Source organism: Hippocampus bargibanti, linkage group LG01, assembly GCF_051943395.1.
Source record: "Hippocampus bargibanti isolate YZ-2025 linkage group LG01, ASM5194339v1, whole genome shotgun sequence".
Classification (NCBI taxonomy): Eukaryota; Metazoa; Chordata; class Actinopteri; order Syngnathiformes; family Syngnathidae; genus Hippocampus; species Hippocampus bargibanti.
In genome coordinates this window covers 2,377,965-2,392,061 of record NC_142734.1, presented here as the reverse complement: position 1 = coordinate 2,392,061, position 14,097 = coordinate 2,377,965, and the positions used below count along the sequence as shown (strand labels likewise).

Here is a 14,097-nt window from a genome sequence, read left to right as displayed (position 1 = left end):
AAGAACACGTAAAAAAACACCCAAAAAATAAAATAACAAAACGGATCATATAAAAATATAACATTGTAATTTCACAACGTTAGGTTTCACTCTTTTTATCTAAAAATAATTTCAAAAATGTTGCTAATTTAAATACACTTTTCCTGAAGTGATCCAAGAAATTAAAATTGAAAAATAAATAAATACAATTTAATTTTATTGTGTATCACCCACATTTACGTCATTGGAACTGAACCTTTCGCGCAGGCCGCTTGTTTCTACCATGCACGATTACTCCAGACCGCTTGGGGTGCAACCTCTTAAAACAAGGAATAGAAGACGAAGAAGAAACCTCAACGTAACACTCGACCACCTCAACAAACATGGAGGAGAATGCTCGGGAACCATGGTAACGATACCTTCGATCATTTTTCATATTTGTATTTTAGTCACGATTCAACTAAGTGCTTCACTAGTTGTTTTTAATGTGTTGTTTCTAAACAGCTGTAAAATGATTAACCGCGAGGAAAGCCAGTCGGCTTTCATTTCAAGGAAAGAGATTAGGATAAAAATAAAACCCTGTTTGAAAGTGCTCTATAAATACAGTTGAGTTGACAGAGCAGTGACAGAAAGTTGACACATATTGAAAAATCAAATCAAACTTGTTAAATTCCATGATGATTGCTAAAATCTGAGCCAAAATGTCATATTTTTGGATGTCAACCACAATAAAAGTCATTATTCTTGACTTCAGATTTGAAAACGAGTTATTCATTAACTTGCTGTGTGCTCTATATGTAATATTTGAAGGGATTTAAACATTCTAATGGGTTCCCCAAATTCATAACGGCCCTCGAGAGGAAACCATAACTACAATGTGGCCCGCGGCAAAAAAATGACTTTGACACCCCTGCTCTAAAGTGTCCTTGAGAGCTTTGAAAGGCGCTTAAAATTCTTCAGGCGGCAGACGCATACGCAGAGTAGCATCAAATCGCTCGCTTTGTTTGCAACGAAAAAAAAAAAACGAGATAGAGGCTACCTGTCACGCTTTGCAAGGTGGTGATGGCAGTTGTGGGTCCCAAAAAGGAGGCAGGAGGGAGCAGAAGGTTGTATTTGAGAAATTGTATTAAAATAAAGTCAACAGGAGCAAAATCTAAAACATTCAAACAGAAAAATACAACGTATCAAAAGAAACAACCAAGAGTAAAAGTCTACCAAGATGAAACAAACCCATGCACCGCATACAATGCATACACAAGGCATACGATTGCATACAATGACCCGACGCCGAATGGTCGTGCCGGGAGTCCTTTTGACTGTCACTGATTGGAACAACCAGCACCCCCGAGGCTGCAGGCAGGGCTGACAGCGCTACCCGTTGGTCGCCAACCAGATTATGACACTACTGCGGCGAACTCGTTTGACTTGATTGATTTGCTATTTCGTGATAGTCGGAGTAGAGATTTTTCGTACAGCTTTTCTTGTACGTCGTACACGTCTTAAAATGCATAATAAACGGATTTTGTACGGCAAAAACGTACAGGTTGACAGGTATGTGTCCGCCATTGACAAAAAGTATTCTACGTGTTTTTTCATTACTCTTGGATCTCTCCCATGCGGTGCTTTATTTTATTTTGACTGTCCGGAATGTGCTTGGTATCGACTCTATCTGTGACGAAATTCCTCTGGGCTTTACCTCCACCTTCCCCTCGGAAGATTTACACAGTCTGCTGTCATCCCTCTAAACGGCTAAACTGTTTAATCCCACCGCTTCGTTGGTGGACCATCGTGGAGTGTGGCGGACACTCCTGTCCCCACCTCCGAGCTGGGGGAAGAACTCGCCTTTCATTCGCAAATGCACCTCGCCGTAATTTGTGTCAAAAGCGTGCCAACTTTTAATGCGCAGTTGTCTTCTTTTCAGCACCAAACGACCCCCCCGGGGTGGAAGGGTTGATGTTCGGGTCTTTGTTCAGCCTCAAATTGTGGTGAAAAACTCGACATGGATGGGGCCAAGAAAGGTAAAGTTGCTGCTGTTTCAGCTCTTCCTTCTTTGTTGCATTCAAATTAACTCTACTATCGGTACGCTGCGTAAATCTAAAATAACGTTATTTCCTGTGACTATTTCTGTTTTGACATGTGTCATAGGCTTTTGGTTGTGTTGTTCGGTTTGTGGAGATGTTTGTAGAGGTTTTGTGAACAGGTGTAGTCTACCTGAGTCGCCCTGTGCCCATGTGGGGCCTATTAGCAACTAGGTCACATCTGCAGGGTCTTATCTTGTCATTGAGGCCTGCACAAGGTGACTGACAGGCTCGAGTTAGCCTTCATTTGGAGCTACAGTATTTCCCAAAGTTCAGAATCCAAATTGGAATCATCTTTATCGGCCAAGTATGTAGAATCAATATAGAATTAACTTTCAAATTCTTATATATCCATTTTGCGATATCCAATAAGTTATCCGGCGGGCTATGTAGCGAGCACTTTATTTGCTAGCTTTTTGCTAGCTATTAGCGATGTAGCTGGTTCGCTAGCTATCTAGCTAGCTATCTATTAGATATCCTTATCCTGTGACTGTAAAGTGACCTTGAGAGTTTTGAAAGGTGCTTAGTAATGACATGTATTATTATTATTATTATTATTATTGCAGTTGTTGTTATTATTATTATTACAAGCCTTCCTGAATATTCAGCGTGAGTCTTAAAACGTAAAATATAGCTATATGCTGTGGAATCTTTGTAAAATACGCTCAGTAGAAGTCATTTGAAGCCATTTTACAAATTATGGACACAACTTGTCCGGGAGCGTCAGTTGTCCTATAAATATAGTTATATAAACCTTAAACATACTTATATAAGACTTAAACATACATTCCATACAAAATATAGCACTGAAGCAACTTACGAACGAATTCATCTTACGAACGACCATTCAGAACGTATCTCGTTTGTAATTTGGGGAGCGTCTGGATGTCTTATTTTTATGTTTTCTTTAGTTGGGTATTTTTGTACTGCACCTGCAATTGACATAGGAAGTAGGTTCTTAACTGCGATTATTATTTTTTGGTTGCCGCCAATGGACGGACTGAAATAATGATGGAATAGTGACCGAACGTGGCCGTCGCGAATTATTTCACACATTTTTTAAAAATATTTTAATGCTTTCAACCTCATACTTGCTTATTGTTTTTGGCAGAAGGCCCTACAGGGGGCGATGGAGAAAAATCTGACACCCTGGGGTCAACCGGCTCGGCCAAAAAGCGAGGAGGCGGCGCCAAAAAGGCCATGCAGGCTAACAAGTCTGCCCTCAGAGCCCCCCGAGCCCTCTGCTGCCTCACCCTCAGCAATCCCATACGCATGGCGGCGCTGGCCCTGGTGGAGTGGAAATATCCTTTCCGTGATGGGATGCCATCTTTTCCATGTCAACACGCCGAATATTGCAATTGTTGATGTTGTGAAGGCCTTAATAACCATCTTCACACCCTTCGATATTTTCATCCTGCTTGCCATCTTTGCCAACTGTGTGGCCATGGGGGTCACCAAGCCGTACCCTGATGATGACTCCAATGCGACCAATCACAAATTGGTGCGTTTTCTCGAGATTTACACTTGCTTTTGAAACGATTCAAAGCTATCATCGGTTCTGTCAAATGTTAACCGGCAAAAAGAAATACCACGATTTACGAAACCCTTGGCTTACGAACTTTTCAGTTTACGAACGTTACATTTATGAAAATTCTACCTTGGCATACAAACTATTTTTCGGAACACACACGGAGCTGCCACAATGAGTGATGTATCGTTCGCGAACGAGCCCGTTCACCTAAAAAGAAAATGGTGGCCGACTGTTTTTGTCCTCTATTCCCCACCCCCAGTCTTCGGTTAAAGCCACGTGATTGGTCAAGAACGCGGCGGTGAGGGGAGGTGGTATATATTAGATAGCTTTCTATCTATTTATAATAATAATAATAATACATTTAATTTACAAGCGCCTTTCTGAACACTCAAGGACACTTTACAACAAAGACAACACACAAAACAGTAAAATCATGCATAAAGCAATAAATAATAAAACAGCATAATAAATTAGACCATGTAAGCAAGTTTAAAGAGGTGGGTTTTCAGGTGAGATTTGAAAGTAGGAAGGGAGTCAATGTTGCGGATGTTGGGTGGAAGTGAGTTCCAGAGTTTAGGAGCGGAGCGGCTGAAAGCTCTGCACCCCATCGTTGTGAGACGGGCAGAGGGCGTGTAGAGGTGGAGGGAGGAAGAGGATCTGAGGGTCCGAGTAGGAACGGAGATTTGAATTAGGTCAGACAGATAGGGAGGGGCAAGGTTATGGATGGCTTTAAATGTAAACAGAAGTATCTTGAATTCAATACGGAGTTTAACAGGGAGCCAGTGGAGCTGTTGGAGGACAGGAGTGATGTGGTGAAATGAGGGGGTTTTTGTGATGATCCGGGCTGAGGAATTTTGGACTAGTTGGAGTTTATGGAGACATTTTTGATTGACCCCGAAAAGAAGTGAATTACAATAATCGATACGGGAGGTGACGAGACTGTGGACGAGGATAGCAGTGGTATTTGAGTTACTTCCGGGTTGAGTGGACGCTGGCGCATGTGGCTGCCGCTGCTCACCCACAGAAAATCTTATCTTGTGACTGTAAAGTGACCTTGAGTTTTGAAAGGCGCTTAGAAATGAAATGTATTATTATTATTATTGAAACAGGCAGATGACAGTGAGAGAATCTCAACTTTGATAGTTCAAAAGCAGAATATAGACTGCAAGGTTAAAATATCCCATTAATCAGGCTCCACAAATAACCCGCATAAGCCATCTGTACACTTGATGCAAAAAGCTATCAACCCAGCTAAAACAGAACACAATTGATGAGTAAACTGTACTGTATAATAAAGTCGTTTTATTGACCTTTGTGATGGTAGTTGATCGCTTGATGAAATGGAGCGGAAGGAGGAGGGAAGAAGGGAGTTACTGTTTGGAAGGAGAGTCACCTTCCATAAGGACTGTCCCCTGATAGCTGCTTTTCGTGAATCTAAAGCAACAGAAGTTTTTCAACCTCTTCTATTGCCTGAGACCGTTGCTTAGAGAACACATATACACCCGTAGCAATGGTCGACTTAGCTTACTGGTACTGGGACGCTAAGTCACACAAACGCACACCTCGTTTGTGTTTTTTGATGATCTCCTTCTTCTGCTCGGCTGTCATTTTCTTTTGTGTCCTTTTTGGCTGAACATTAGCCTGTGGTGGGGTCTTTTTTGGTCCCAAAAAAGCAAAAGTATCCATTCCATAACAAACCATGTCTGCACTCCGCCAGCCACCGTGGCACTGTGTGGCTTGGTTCAACCGCCAAAAACTAGTTTGTTTGCCAAGATTATATTCTCGTGAATTTAACGTTTGTAAGGTGAAACGTTTGTGAGCTAAAGCGTTGGTAAACTGAGCTATCACTGTATTTATTTTGGGTTCATTTGTACCAAGAAAAACAAGAGTAAGTGTGTGAACAAATGCTAAGAAGATAACATTGGTGTGTTCATCAGTAATTGCATTAGACGGGTGGGGGAACCCGCAACTGAGTGACCCAGTGACACTGTTAGGCATGGTGACTTAGTTAAATATCAACCATCTGCCTGCGACTTCACTCGATACTCCCCGGCCTTCTGTCTTTTGTAATCAGACTGAAGTAATGAAGTAAGTCCATCAATAAGGACATTAAGGGACAACCGACGTCTCCGGACAAGTTATGTCCATAATTTGTAAAATGGCTTCAAATGACTTCTACTGAGCGTATTTTACAAAGATTCCACCGCATATAGTTATATTTTACGTTTTAAGACTCGCGCTGAATATTCAAGAAGTCTTGTTTTTGAGTTGGTGACGAGTCCGTACGTGACGTCACTGAAGGAACGCCCCTGACCGAAAAAAAAGGACACATTGTAGCCTTCCATCACGTCAATATATTTTGCTGTACTTGTTTGGTCTGGGTACCTCGTGTTGCACCCAAAAGCCGCCAAAAGAGGGCGTCCAAGCTCCATATAAGGAATTTATCAGCCTGTGGAAACGGAGGTGGCCACAGGAGGTTGCCATTTTGTGGCTCTTTTTCGATGACACATTTCCCCTCAATGTTGCCTCATAATGGCACGGAATAAATTGTCTAATCGATTGCAAACATGTATGCTTTCTTCTTCAGAACTATTTGAATCATATTCATAACTGGATGTGTAACAAGAAAGCATATTCTCCGAATCTGAAGCTATTGTTTTGATTCGAGAGCAAGGCGAAGGCGTCCTTGCTTGACATCACGAACAAGGGGGCGGGACCTTCTGAAACTGGCCACTTCCGGGTTCAATTTGAAGTACTTTTTGGACACTTTAAGTCATTTTTATTGGTGTCTTGCATTTGATTACAAATATCAGCCTGCGGAGTTTGGGTATTTTAGATGCTATAAAACGTTTTTCTGATGTCAGTTAGGAAACAAAAAAGTGACGTCGGTTGTCCTTTAAGTTATCATTAGCTTGTCATCAGTAAAAGCTGAGGCATGTACGCCACACTTTTTTTTCTACAAGGTCATCAAGGGAAGAGGCCAAGTAGAGAGAGCTCTTTATTGGATTTAGGCTAAACTGACTGTTGAACATTTTAAGGCTTTAAGACTTAGTTGGATCCAACTAGCCATTTTTTTTTTGGGTGTGAATTCCACTTTAGTTGTTTGACTTGAGCTCTCGGCCTGAAGTTTGATGCACTACTATTTGATACTAGTTGACACAAAATCCCAGCAGACAAATCAGCCCATTTCCAACTTGTGTATTTTTCTGGGATGCTACATTGGAGTCCAGACGCCTCAAAAGGACTTCTTTAATCGATTGCAAACATGTATGCTTTCCTCTTCAGAACTATTTGAATCTTATTCATAACTGGATGAGTAACAAGAAAGCATCTTCTCCGAATCTGAAGCCATTGTTTTGATTCGAGAGCAAGGCGAAGACGTCCTTGCGTGACGTCACAAACAAGGGGGCGGGACCTTCTGAAACTCTGCATCTCCGGGGTCATTTTGAAGTAGTTTTGGGACACTTTTAGTCATTTTTATTGGTGTTTTGCATTTGACAAAAAATATCAGCCTGCGTGTTTTGGGTATTTTAGATGCTATAAAACCTTTTTCTGATGTCAGTTAGGAAACAAAAAAAATGGTGTCGATTGTCCTTTAAATGTTTTCATATGCTTGCAGGAACAAGTGGAGTACGTCTTCTTGGTCATCTTCACCATCGAGACTTTCACAAAAATTCTGGCCTACGGCTTAGTTATGCATCCCAGCGCCTACATACGTAGCGGATGGAACTTGCTTGATTTCATCATCGTCATTGTCGGGTATTTGACGACTTAAATGTGTTGGCTGTTTGACTTGTTGGTGTGTGTGAAAGGTTGATTCCATGTGTTTAATTCAGAGGTGGGATATTTATTTACTCAACACACACACTCCTTCACTGCCATTCATTAATGTATTCCCGAATTGAAAATATGACGTAGTGTGCCATTCCCGAATTTGTTCGGGTTTTGTTTTTTTCTTGCGGGGATGCCGATAAAGCGCTGGTCCGACCTCCAGCAATGTTTTTTTGCTTCCACGAGGGGGCAGCATTTCCCTTTTTTCCATGTTGGTGCTTTGAGTGATTATTAGCTAACTCTTAGCTAGCTAGCTAGCTTTCTATCTATTTGAGTTACTACCGGGTTGAGTGATTATTAGCTAACTCTTAGCTAGCTAGCTTTCTATTTATTTCAGTTACTTCCGGGTTGAGTGATTATTAGCTAACTCTTAGCTAGCTAGCTTTCTATCTTTTTGAGTTACTACCTGGTTGAGTGATTATTATCTAACTCTTACCTAGCTAACTCGCTTTCTATCTATTTCAGTTACTACCGAGTTGAGTGATTATTAGCTAACTCTTAGCTAGCTAGCTAACTTTCTATCTGAGTTACTTCCGGGTTGAGTGAACGCTAGCGTGTGGCTACCGCCGCTCACTCACAGAAAAACGGATCATGTTACTGTAAAGTGACCTTGACAGTTTTGAAAGGCGCTTATAAATGAAATGTATTCTTCTTCTTCTTCTTCTTCTTCTTCTTCTTCTTCTTCTTCTTCTTCTTCTTCTTCTTCTTCTTCTTCTTATTATTATTATTATTATTATTATTATTATTATTATAATAAAGCGCTATATACATGTAAACCAATATGTATGTATTGCACTGTATTTTGGACAGCCGCCCTCATTTCAAGCTCATATAACTTCAGACCCATATAACTTAGAAATTAACTATTTTTTTCTGATGAAAGAAGATAGCCCAAGGTTTCTTACGATGCATTGAATGTTTATGTAGTCGTAAAACTCAATATTCTGTGGGTCCTGGAATTCGAGTGACAATGACAAAAACCCTGTTACTGGAGCGGTCACACTTTTGCACGTCTGGCAGTGAGTGAGTTCAAAAAAATACATTTTGAATCTTGCAAAAATGATCATTATTTGCAGTAAATTATATCTGAGTGTGTCTTTGTAGGCTGTTCAGCGTCATAGCGGAAGGCATGACCGACCACAAACCTGGAGAAGCACATCACGCTGCGGGGAAACCCGGAGGCTTGGATGTAAAAGCTCTGAGAGCCTTCAGGGTGTTGAGGCCGCTTCGACTCGTCTCCGGAGTGCCAAGTATGTTTTCCACCACGTTCCCTTGCTTCTGGTGTCATGTTCCCGGTCAAAAACTGATGGAGAATAAGAAGTTATCATATTTGAAAGTTTAATGCTGTTGAACGTTCCAGGGGTGTGGTATTCTAATCAAGAAAACTATGTTTTACTAATGTATTACTAATGTATCACTTAAATTTGCATATACTCTCAATAAATAGCTTGGCAGAGGGCTGCAGAATTCAGGCGTCTGTCATGAATGGCTACGTCTCCTGCCAGCAGAAAAAAAGACAATCTTTCTTGGTTCGAGTCTTTGTCCACAGTGTCCGATCGAACGTTTCTGACAAAAACTTACTCATCAGGTCTGCAGATTGTGTTGAATTCCATCATGAAAGCCATGGTGCCGCTCCTTCACATCGGTATGCTGGTCATGTTCGTCATCATCATCTACGCCATCATCGGCTTGGAGCTTTTTATCGGCAGGATGCATAAGACGTGTTACTTCTCCAGCACAGGTCTCTCCACACTGTTGCATTCCACACATACAAATATAAGTACAGTGATACCTCGGCTTATGAACTTAATTGGTTCCCATACAGAGTGTGTAAGGTGAAAATTGTGTATCACAAACATTAATTTCTCATAGGAAACCATTAAAATGAGAATAATCCGTTCCCAGGTCCCCATAAAACATCATTTCATAATTTCTAAGCCTTAAAACTACCCATATTTGGTCTGAATACACCAAAAATACACCTTATTTTGTGGATAATAAAGGTGCTATGGTATTATAATTAAAGAAATAAACTGGACTGTATAATAAAGTCGTTTTATTTACCTTTATGATGGTCATTGATGGTTAGATGGAATGGAGTGGCCGGTTTCCTCAGCATTAAAACACTTGATGAGGAACGTAGCCTTCTTCTTTCACCATCTTGAGGAATGATCCCTTGTAGGTGATTTCTCTGTGATAATTTTACCTTGTTCCTCATCAATTGTGTTCTGTTTAGCTGGGTTGATAGCTTTTTGCATCGAGTGTACAGATGGCTGGTACGGGTTATTTGTGGAGCCTGATTGATGGGATATTTTAACCTTGCAGTCTACGCTCTGCCTTTGAACTATCAAAGTGGAAACGAGTCCAAATGTCACCGTTTTCTGTCCATTTTGTCACCCTCTCTGTCGTCTGCCTATCTCTTCAACATTTAAACCACCTCCCCTCACTGTTGCGTTCTTGACCAATCATGTGGCTTAAACCGAGGACTGGGGGCGGGGAATAGAGGAGTAAAAAATGCTGGCAGCCATTTTCTTTTTTGGAGAATGGCTCACTTTCTGTCTGTCTGTAACCCAATCCCCCTGCTGCGTTCTTGACCAATCACGTGGCTTAAACCGAGACTGGGGACGGGGAATAGAGGACCAAAACAAGCCGGCTGCCATTTTCTTGTTAGGAGAACGGTCTCGTTCGCGAACGACACCTCACTCATTGTGGCAGCTCCGTATGTATCCCGAAAAATAGTTTGTATGCCAAGGTAAAATTTTCATACATTTAACGTTCGTAAGCCGAAAAGTTCGTAAGCCAAGGGGTTCGTAAACCGAGGTATCACTGTATAGGCTAATCCAATCCGAACATGGTATGCAAACTGACTGCTTCTTTCTGTATATATTTTGCTCGCAGGTATGATGGTGGAGGACGATCCGTCACCTTGCGCGTTTGCGGGAACCGGACGTTTCTGCGTCGGCAACGGAAGCGAGTGCAGGGGCAAGTGGGAGGGTCCTAACGGCGGTATTACAAATTTCGACAACATTTTCTTTGCCATGCTGACCGTCTTCCAGTGCATCACCATGGAAGGCTGGACAGACGTGCTTTACTGGGTAACCATCCGCCGCCTGCCTTCCTCCACGTCGACTGTAATTCTTTGACTAAAATACCCGCTTTGTCTCTTTCCCTTTTTTTTTTTTTTTTTTTTTTTGGCCAAGATGAATGACGCCATCGGTTTTGAGATCCCGTGGGTGTATTTTGTCTCTCTGGTCATCTTTGGTTCCTTTTTCATCATCAATCTCGTTTTGGGTGTGTTGAGCGGGTAGGTAGGCTGGCTGGCGTGGTGATCGTGATGCGACCATCAAATCAAAGGATCAATTTTGTCGTTTTTATGGGTTCTCAGAGAGTTTTCCAAGGAAAGGGAAAAGGCAGTGGCTCGTGGTGAGCTGCAGAAGGCTCAAGAGAGTAGGCAGATGGAGGAAGACATGATTGGATACATGGACTGGCTCATCGAGGCAGAGGATGTGGATGAAGAAGGAAATAAACGTTAGTTCCTTCATTCACACTTTGTTTTTTAACTCTCCACACTTTTTTTCGCCATCTGACTCCGTCCACAATTATCAAGTACAGTGATGCCTTGGCTTACGAACTTAATTGGTTCCCAGACAGAATGTGTAAGGCGAAAAGTGTGTATCCCAAAAATTAATTTCCCATAGGAAACTATTAAAATGAGAATAATCCGTTCCCAGGTCCCCTTAAAACATAATTTTCTACTAAATAAGCCTTAAAACGACACAAAATATACCTTATCTTTTGTATATTAAATGTTCTATTGTATTTTAATCATAGAAATAAACTGTACGGTATAAAAACGTTGTTTTATTTACCTTTGTGATGGTCGTTGATGTCATTGCCTCTTGATGATATCCGAGTGAAGTTGTCGTGCTTTCTCTGCGATAATACCCTCATTCACCCTGTCCCCTGCTAGCTGCTTTTCGTTAAACCAAATCAACAGAAGTTTTTCAACCTCTTCTATTACTTGAGACCGTTGCTTAGACAACACAGAAACACCCATAGCCACACGTAGCAATGCGTCATGGTACTCGGACGCCAAGTCACACAAACGCACACCTCGTTCGTGTTTTTTCATGATCTCCTTCTTCTGCTCGACCGTCATTTTGTTTTGTGTCCTCTTTGGCTTAACAGCAGCCTGTGGTGGGGTCTTTTTCGGTCCCATAATAGTAAAAGTACTCCACTCGATAACAAACCACATCTGCAATCATAGAAAGGGGGTGAAGAAAACTAGTCCGCCAACCACCGTGGCGCTGTTCGACCGTGTGGTTTGGGGGTTCTTCCGGCGAAAACTAGTCCACCAGCCACCTGTGTTGTTTGGTTTGTCCGCCGAAAAATGTTTGTAAGGCGAAAAGTTCGTAAGCTAAGGTATCACTGTATCTACAAAAATGGCACATTTTCCCCATTGGCACAGAGTCACAAGTGGGATCTGCAGTCTTATTTCTTCCTTATCAAAGCTCGTATCTTCCAATGTAGACCCACACATGCACACATACTCCTTATCAATGTGACACCTCCCTGTATTTGTCCCCAAAGGAGCGGCAATCGCCAAGAAGAAAATGATGAAGAAGTTTGGCTGGTACAAACACAGTGAGGAGGGAGGTGCGTTTGGTAGCCGCCACGCCGGCTGGTAACGTCCATCTTGTTCACTCTCACGCGCCCTCTGCCTTTTCACAGAATCGGATTCGGATGATGACATAGCGTACCTCGACGATGACAGCGGCTTCTGTGCTTCGCTCATGTAAGGGGATAAAACTTCACACCGACATTACAGTGATTCCAAACCAGTTATAGTGTTGTGAGAAACCATCAAACAATTCCAATTTTAAAATAATACAAATATTGTCCGTTCAACAATGCCAATATGAAGGCTAAATTGGAGCAAGTCACAAGAAGGAGTCATGCCATTTGATGTGACAAAACTCCTTTCAACACAGATTTCCGCCCCCGCGTAGTAACGAAAATAAGAGAAAACACGTATGCAGTTGGTTGTTGGCGTTTCCCAAATTATTTTCTTTCTCTCAGTAATCGTTTTGTTTTCAGTCACACTTTAATAATAATAATAAATGTGATTTATAAGCTCCTTTCAAAACTTTCAAGGTCACTTTACAGTCACAGGATAAGTTTTTCTGTGGGTGAGCAGCGGCAGCCACACGCGCCAGCGTTCACTCAACCCGGAAGTAAATAGAAAGCTAGCTAGCCAGCTAGTAAATAGCTAATAGATAGCCAACAGATAGCTTGCTAGGTAGTTAGCCACCTAAATGGTTTCAAACTATATTTTGGTCTTTGCGGTACACTATTAACTATCTAGCTGGCTAGCTATTAGCTAGCTAGCTCTCTTATCTATTTGAGTTATTCCAGGTTGAGTGAACGATGGCGCTTGTGGCTGCCGCTGCTCACCCACAGAAAAAAACGTATCCCATGACTGTAAAGTGACCTTGAGAGTTTTGAAAGGCGCTTATAAATGAAATTTATTATTATTATTATTATTATTATTATTATTATTATTATTATTATTATTATTACACTCCCAACATCCTACCAATCTACCGGTTGTTAATTTAAAATAGTGCCCGTACTCCCCAAGATCAAATATTCGGCACTATAATAAAATAATAATCTCATCTCATCATGAGAAAATAATAATCATACTAATTACTATTACTTTTACTATTACTATTACTATTACTATAATAATAATAATAATTATTATTATTATGTTGGCGTTTAGTAGTATTAGTATTACTATTATTATTAGTATTAGTATTAGTACTGGTATTAGTATTAGTATTAGTATTAGTATTAGTATTAGTATTAGTATTAGTATTGTTCCCAAATGTTCCTTAGTGGTAATGATCAGAACTACAAAGCAGTCTGTTAAAGTAAATAACAAACTAAGGAATGGCATCCTGACTCAATAACTTAATTTCAGGTGATTTCTTTTTTATTTTTCAGGGCCAAGATGATGGCCAACAGCTTCTGGTAAGCTCTTCAAACAAGCCGTCGTGGTTATTTACTTTCATTTGTGCCATAACAGATTCACCCAATTCGATGAAATGTACAAATGGGGCTGTTGTGCAATGATGATCTAATGCAAGCCCCGTGTGAAAAAAATACTAACGATCCCTCTTTCATTAGCGACCAATTGTGCCAGTTGAACCACACGTTCAGGAAGAACTGCCGCGTGGCTGTCAAAACCACCAATTTCTACTGGCTGGTTCTTCTTCTGGTGTTTCTCAATACGGTAGCCAGCGCCTCGGAGCATTACGGGCAACCAAAGTGGCTGACAGAAATGCAAGGTAGGAATCCATCCGCCCAATTCTGTTGAACCCTTCCCCCGTCAGAAACAAGTACAGTAAAGTCTCGTTATATCGATATTCTAGGGAGTCCGAAAAATATCGATATAACCGGGACTATCGATATATCCGACCCTGCGCGCATGTATTTTTCTCCGTCCGTGCATAGAAATAGTATCGATATAACCGGGAATATCGATATAACGAGACTTTACTGTACAATGATACCTCGGCTTACGAACGCGTACGAACGAGTATTCTCGCGATAGGGTAGAGCTGTGGGATTTCAAGGACATTGTTACGAATACAGTGATACTTTGGCTGATGA

At 41.2% G+C, this 14,097-nt stretch overlaps 1 protein-coding gene across 1 annotated transcript in view; it reads left to right on the top strand.

Annotated features, from left to right (window-relative positions):
• Positions 1-14,097, top strand: part of cacna1fa (calcium voltage-gated channel subunit alpha1 Fa) — a 43,334-nt gene that overhangs the window by 790 nt on the left and 28,447 nt on the right. Inside the window, exons 2-15 of the mRNA XM_088989741.1 lie at positions 247-388; positions 1,901-1,997; positions 3,169-3,359; positions 3,454-3,558; positions 7,208-7,347; positions 8,524-8,669; positions 9,008-9,160; positions 10,318-10,514; positions 10,620-10,723; positions 10,805-10,947; positions 12,010-12,075; positions 12,151-12,214; positions 13,429-13,455; positions 13,612-13,772. Coding sequence (XP_088845867.1) covers positions 1,979-1,997; positions 3,169-3,359; positions 3,454-3,558; positions 7,208-7,347; positions 8,524-8,669; positions 9,008-9,160; positions 10,318-10,514; positions 10,620-10,723; positions 10,805-10,947; positions 12,010-12,075; positions 12,151-12,214; positions 13,429-13,455; positions 13,612-13,772 — 1,516 coding nt within the window. The 5' untranslated portion in view covers positions 247-388; positions 1,901-1,978. The remainder of the gene's footprint in view (positions 1-246; positions 389-1,900; positions 1,998-3,168; positions 3,360-3,453; positions 3,559-7,207; positions 7,348-8,523; positions 8,670-9,007; positions 9,161-10,317; positions 10,515-10,619; positions 10,724-10,804; positions 10,948-12,009; positions 12,076-12,150; positions 12,215-13,428; positions 13,456-13,611; positions 13,773-14,097) is intronic.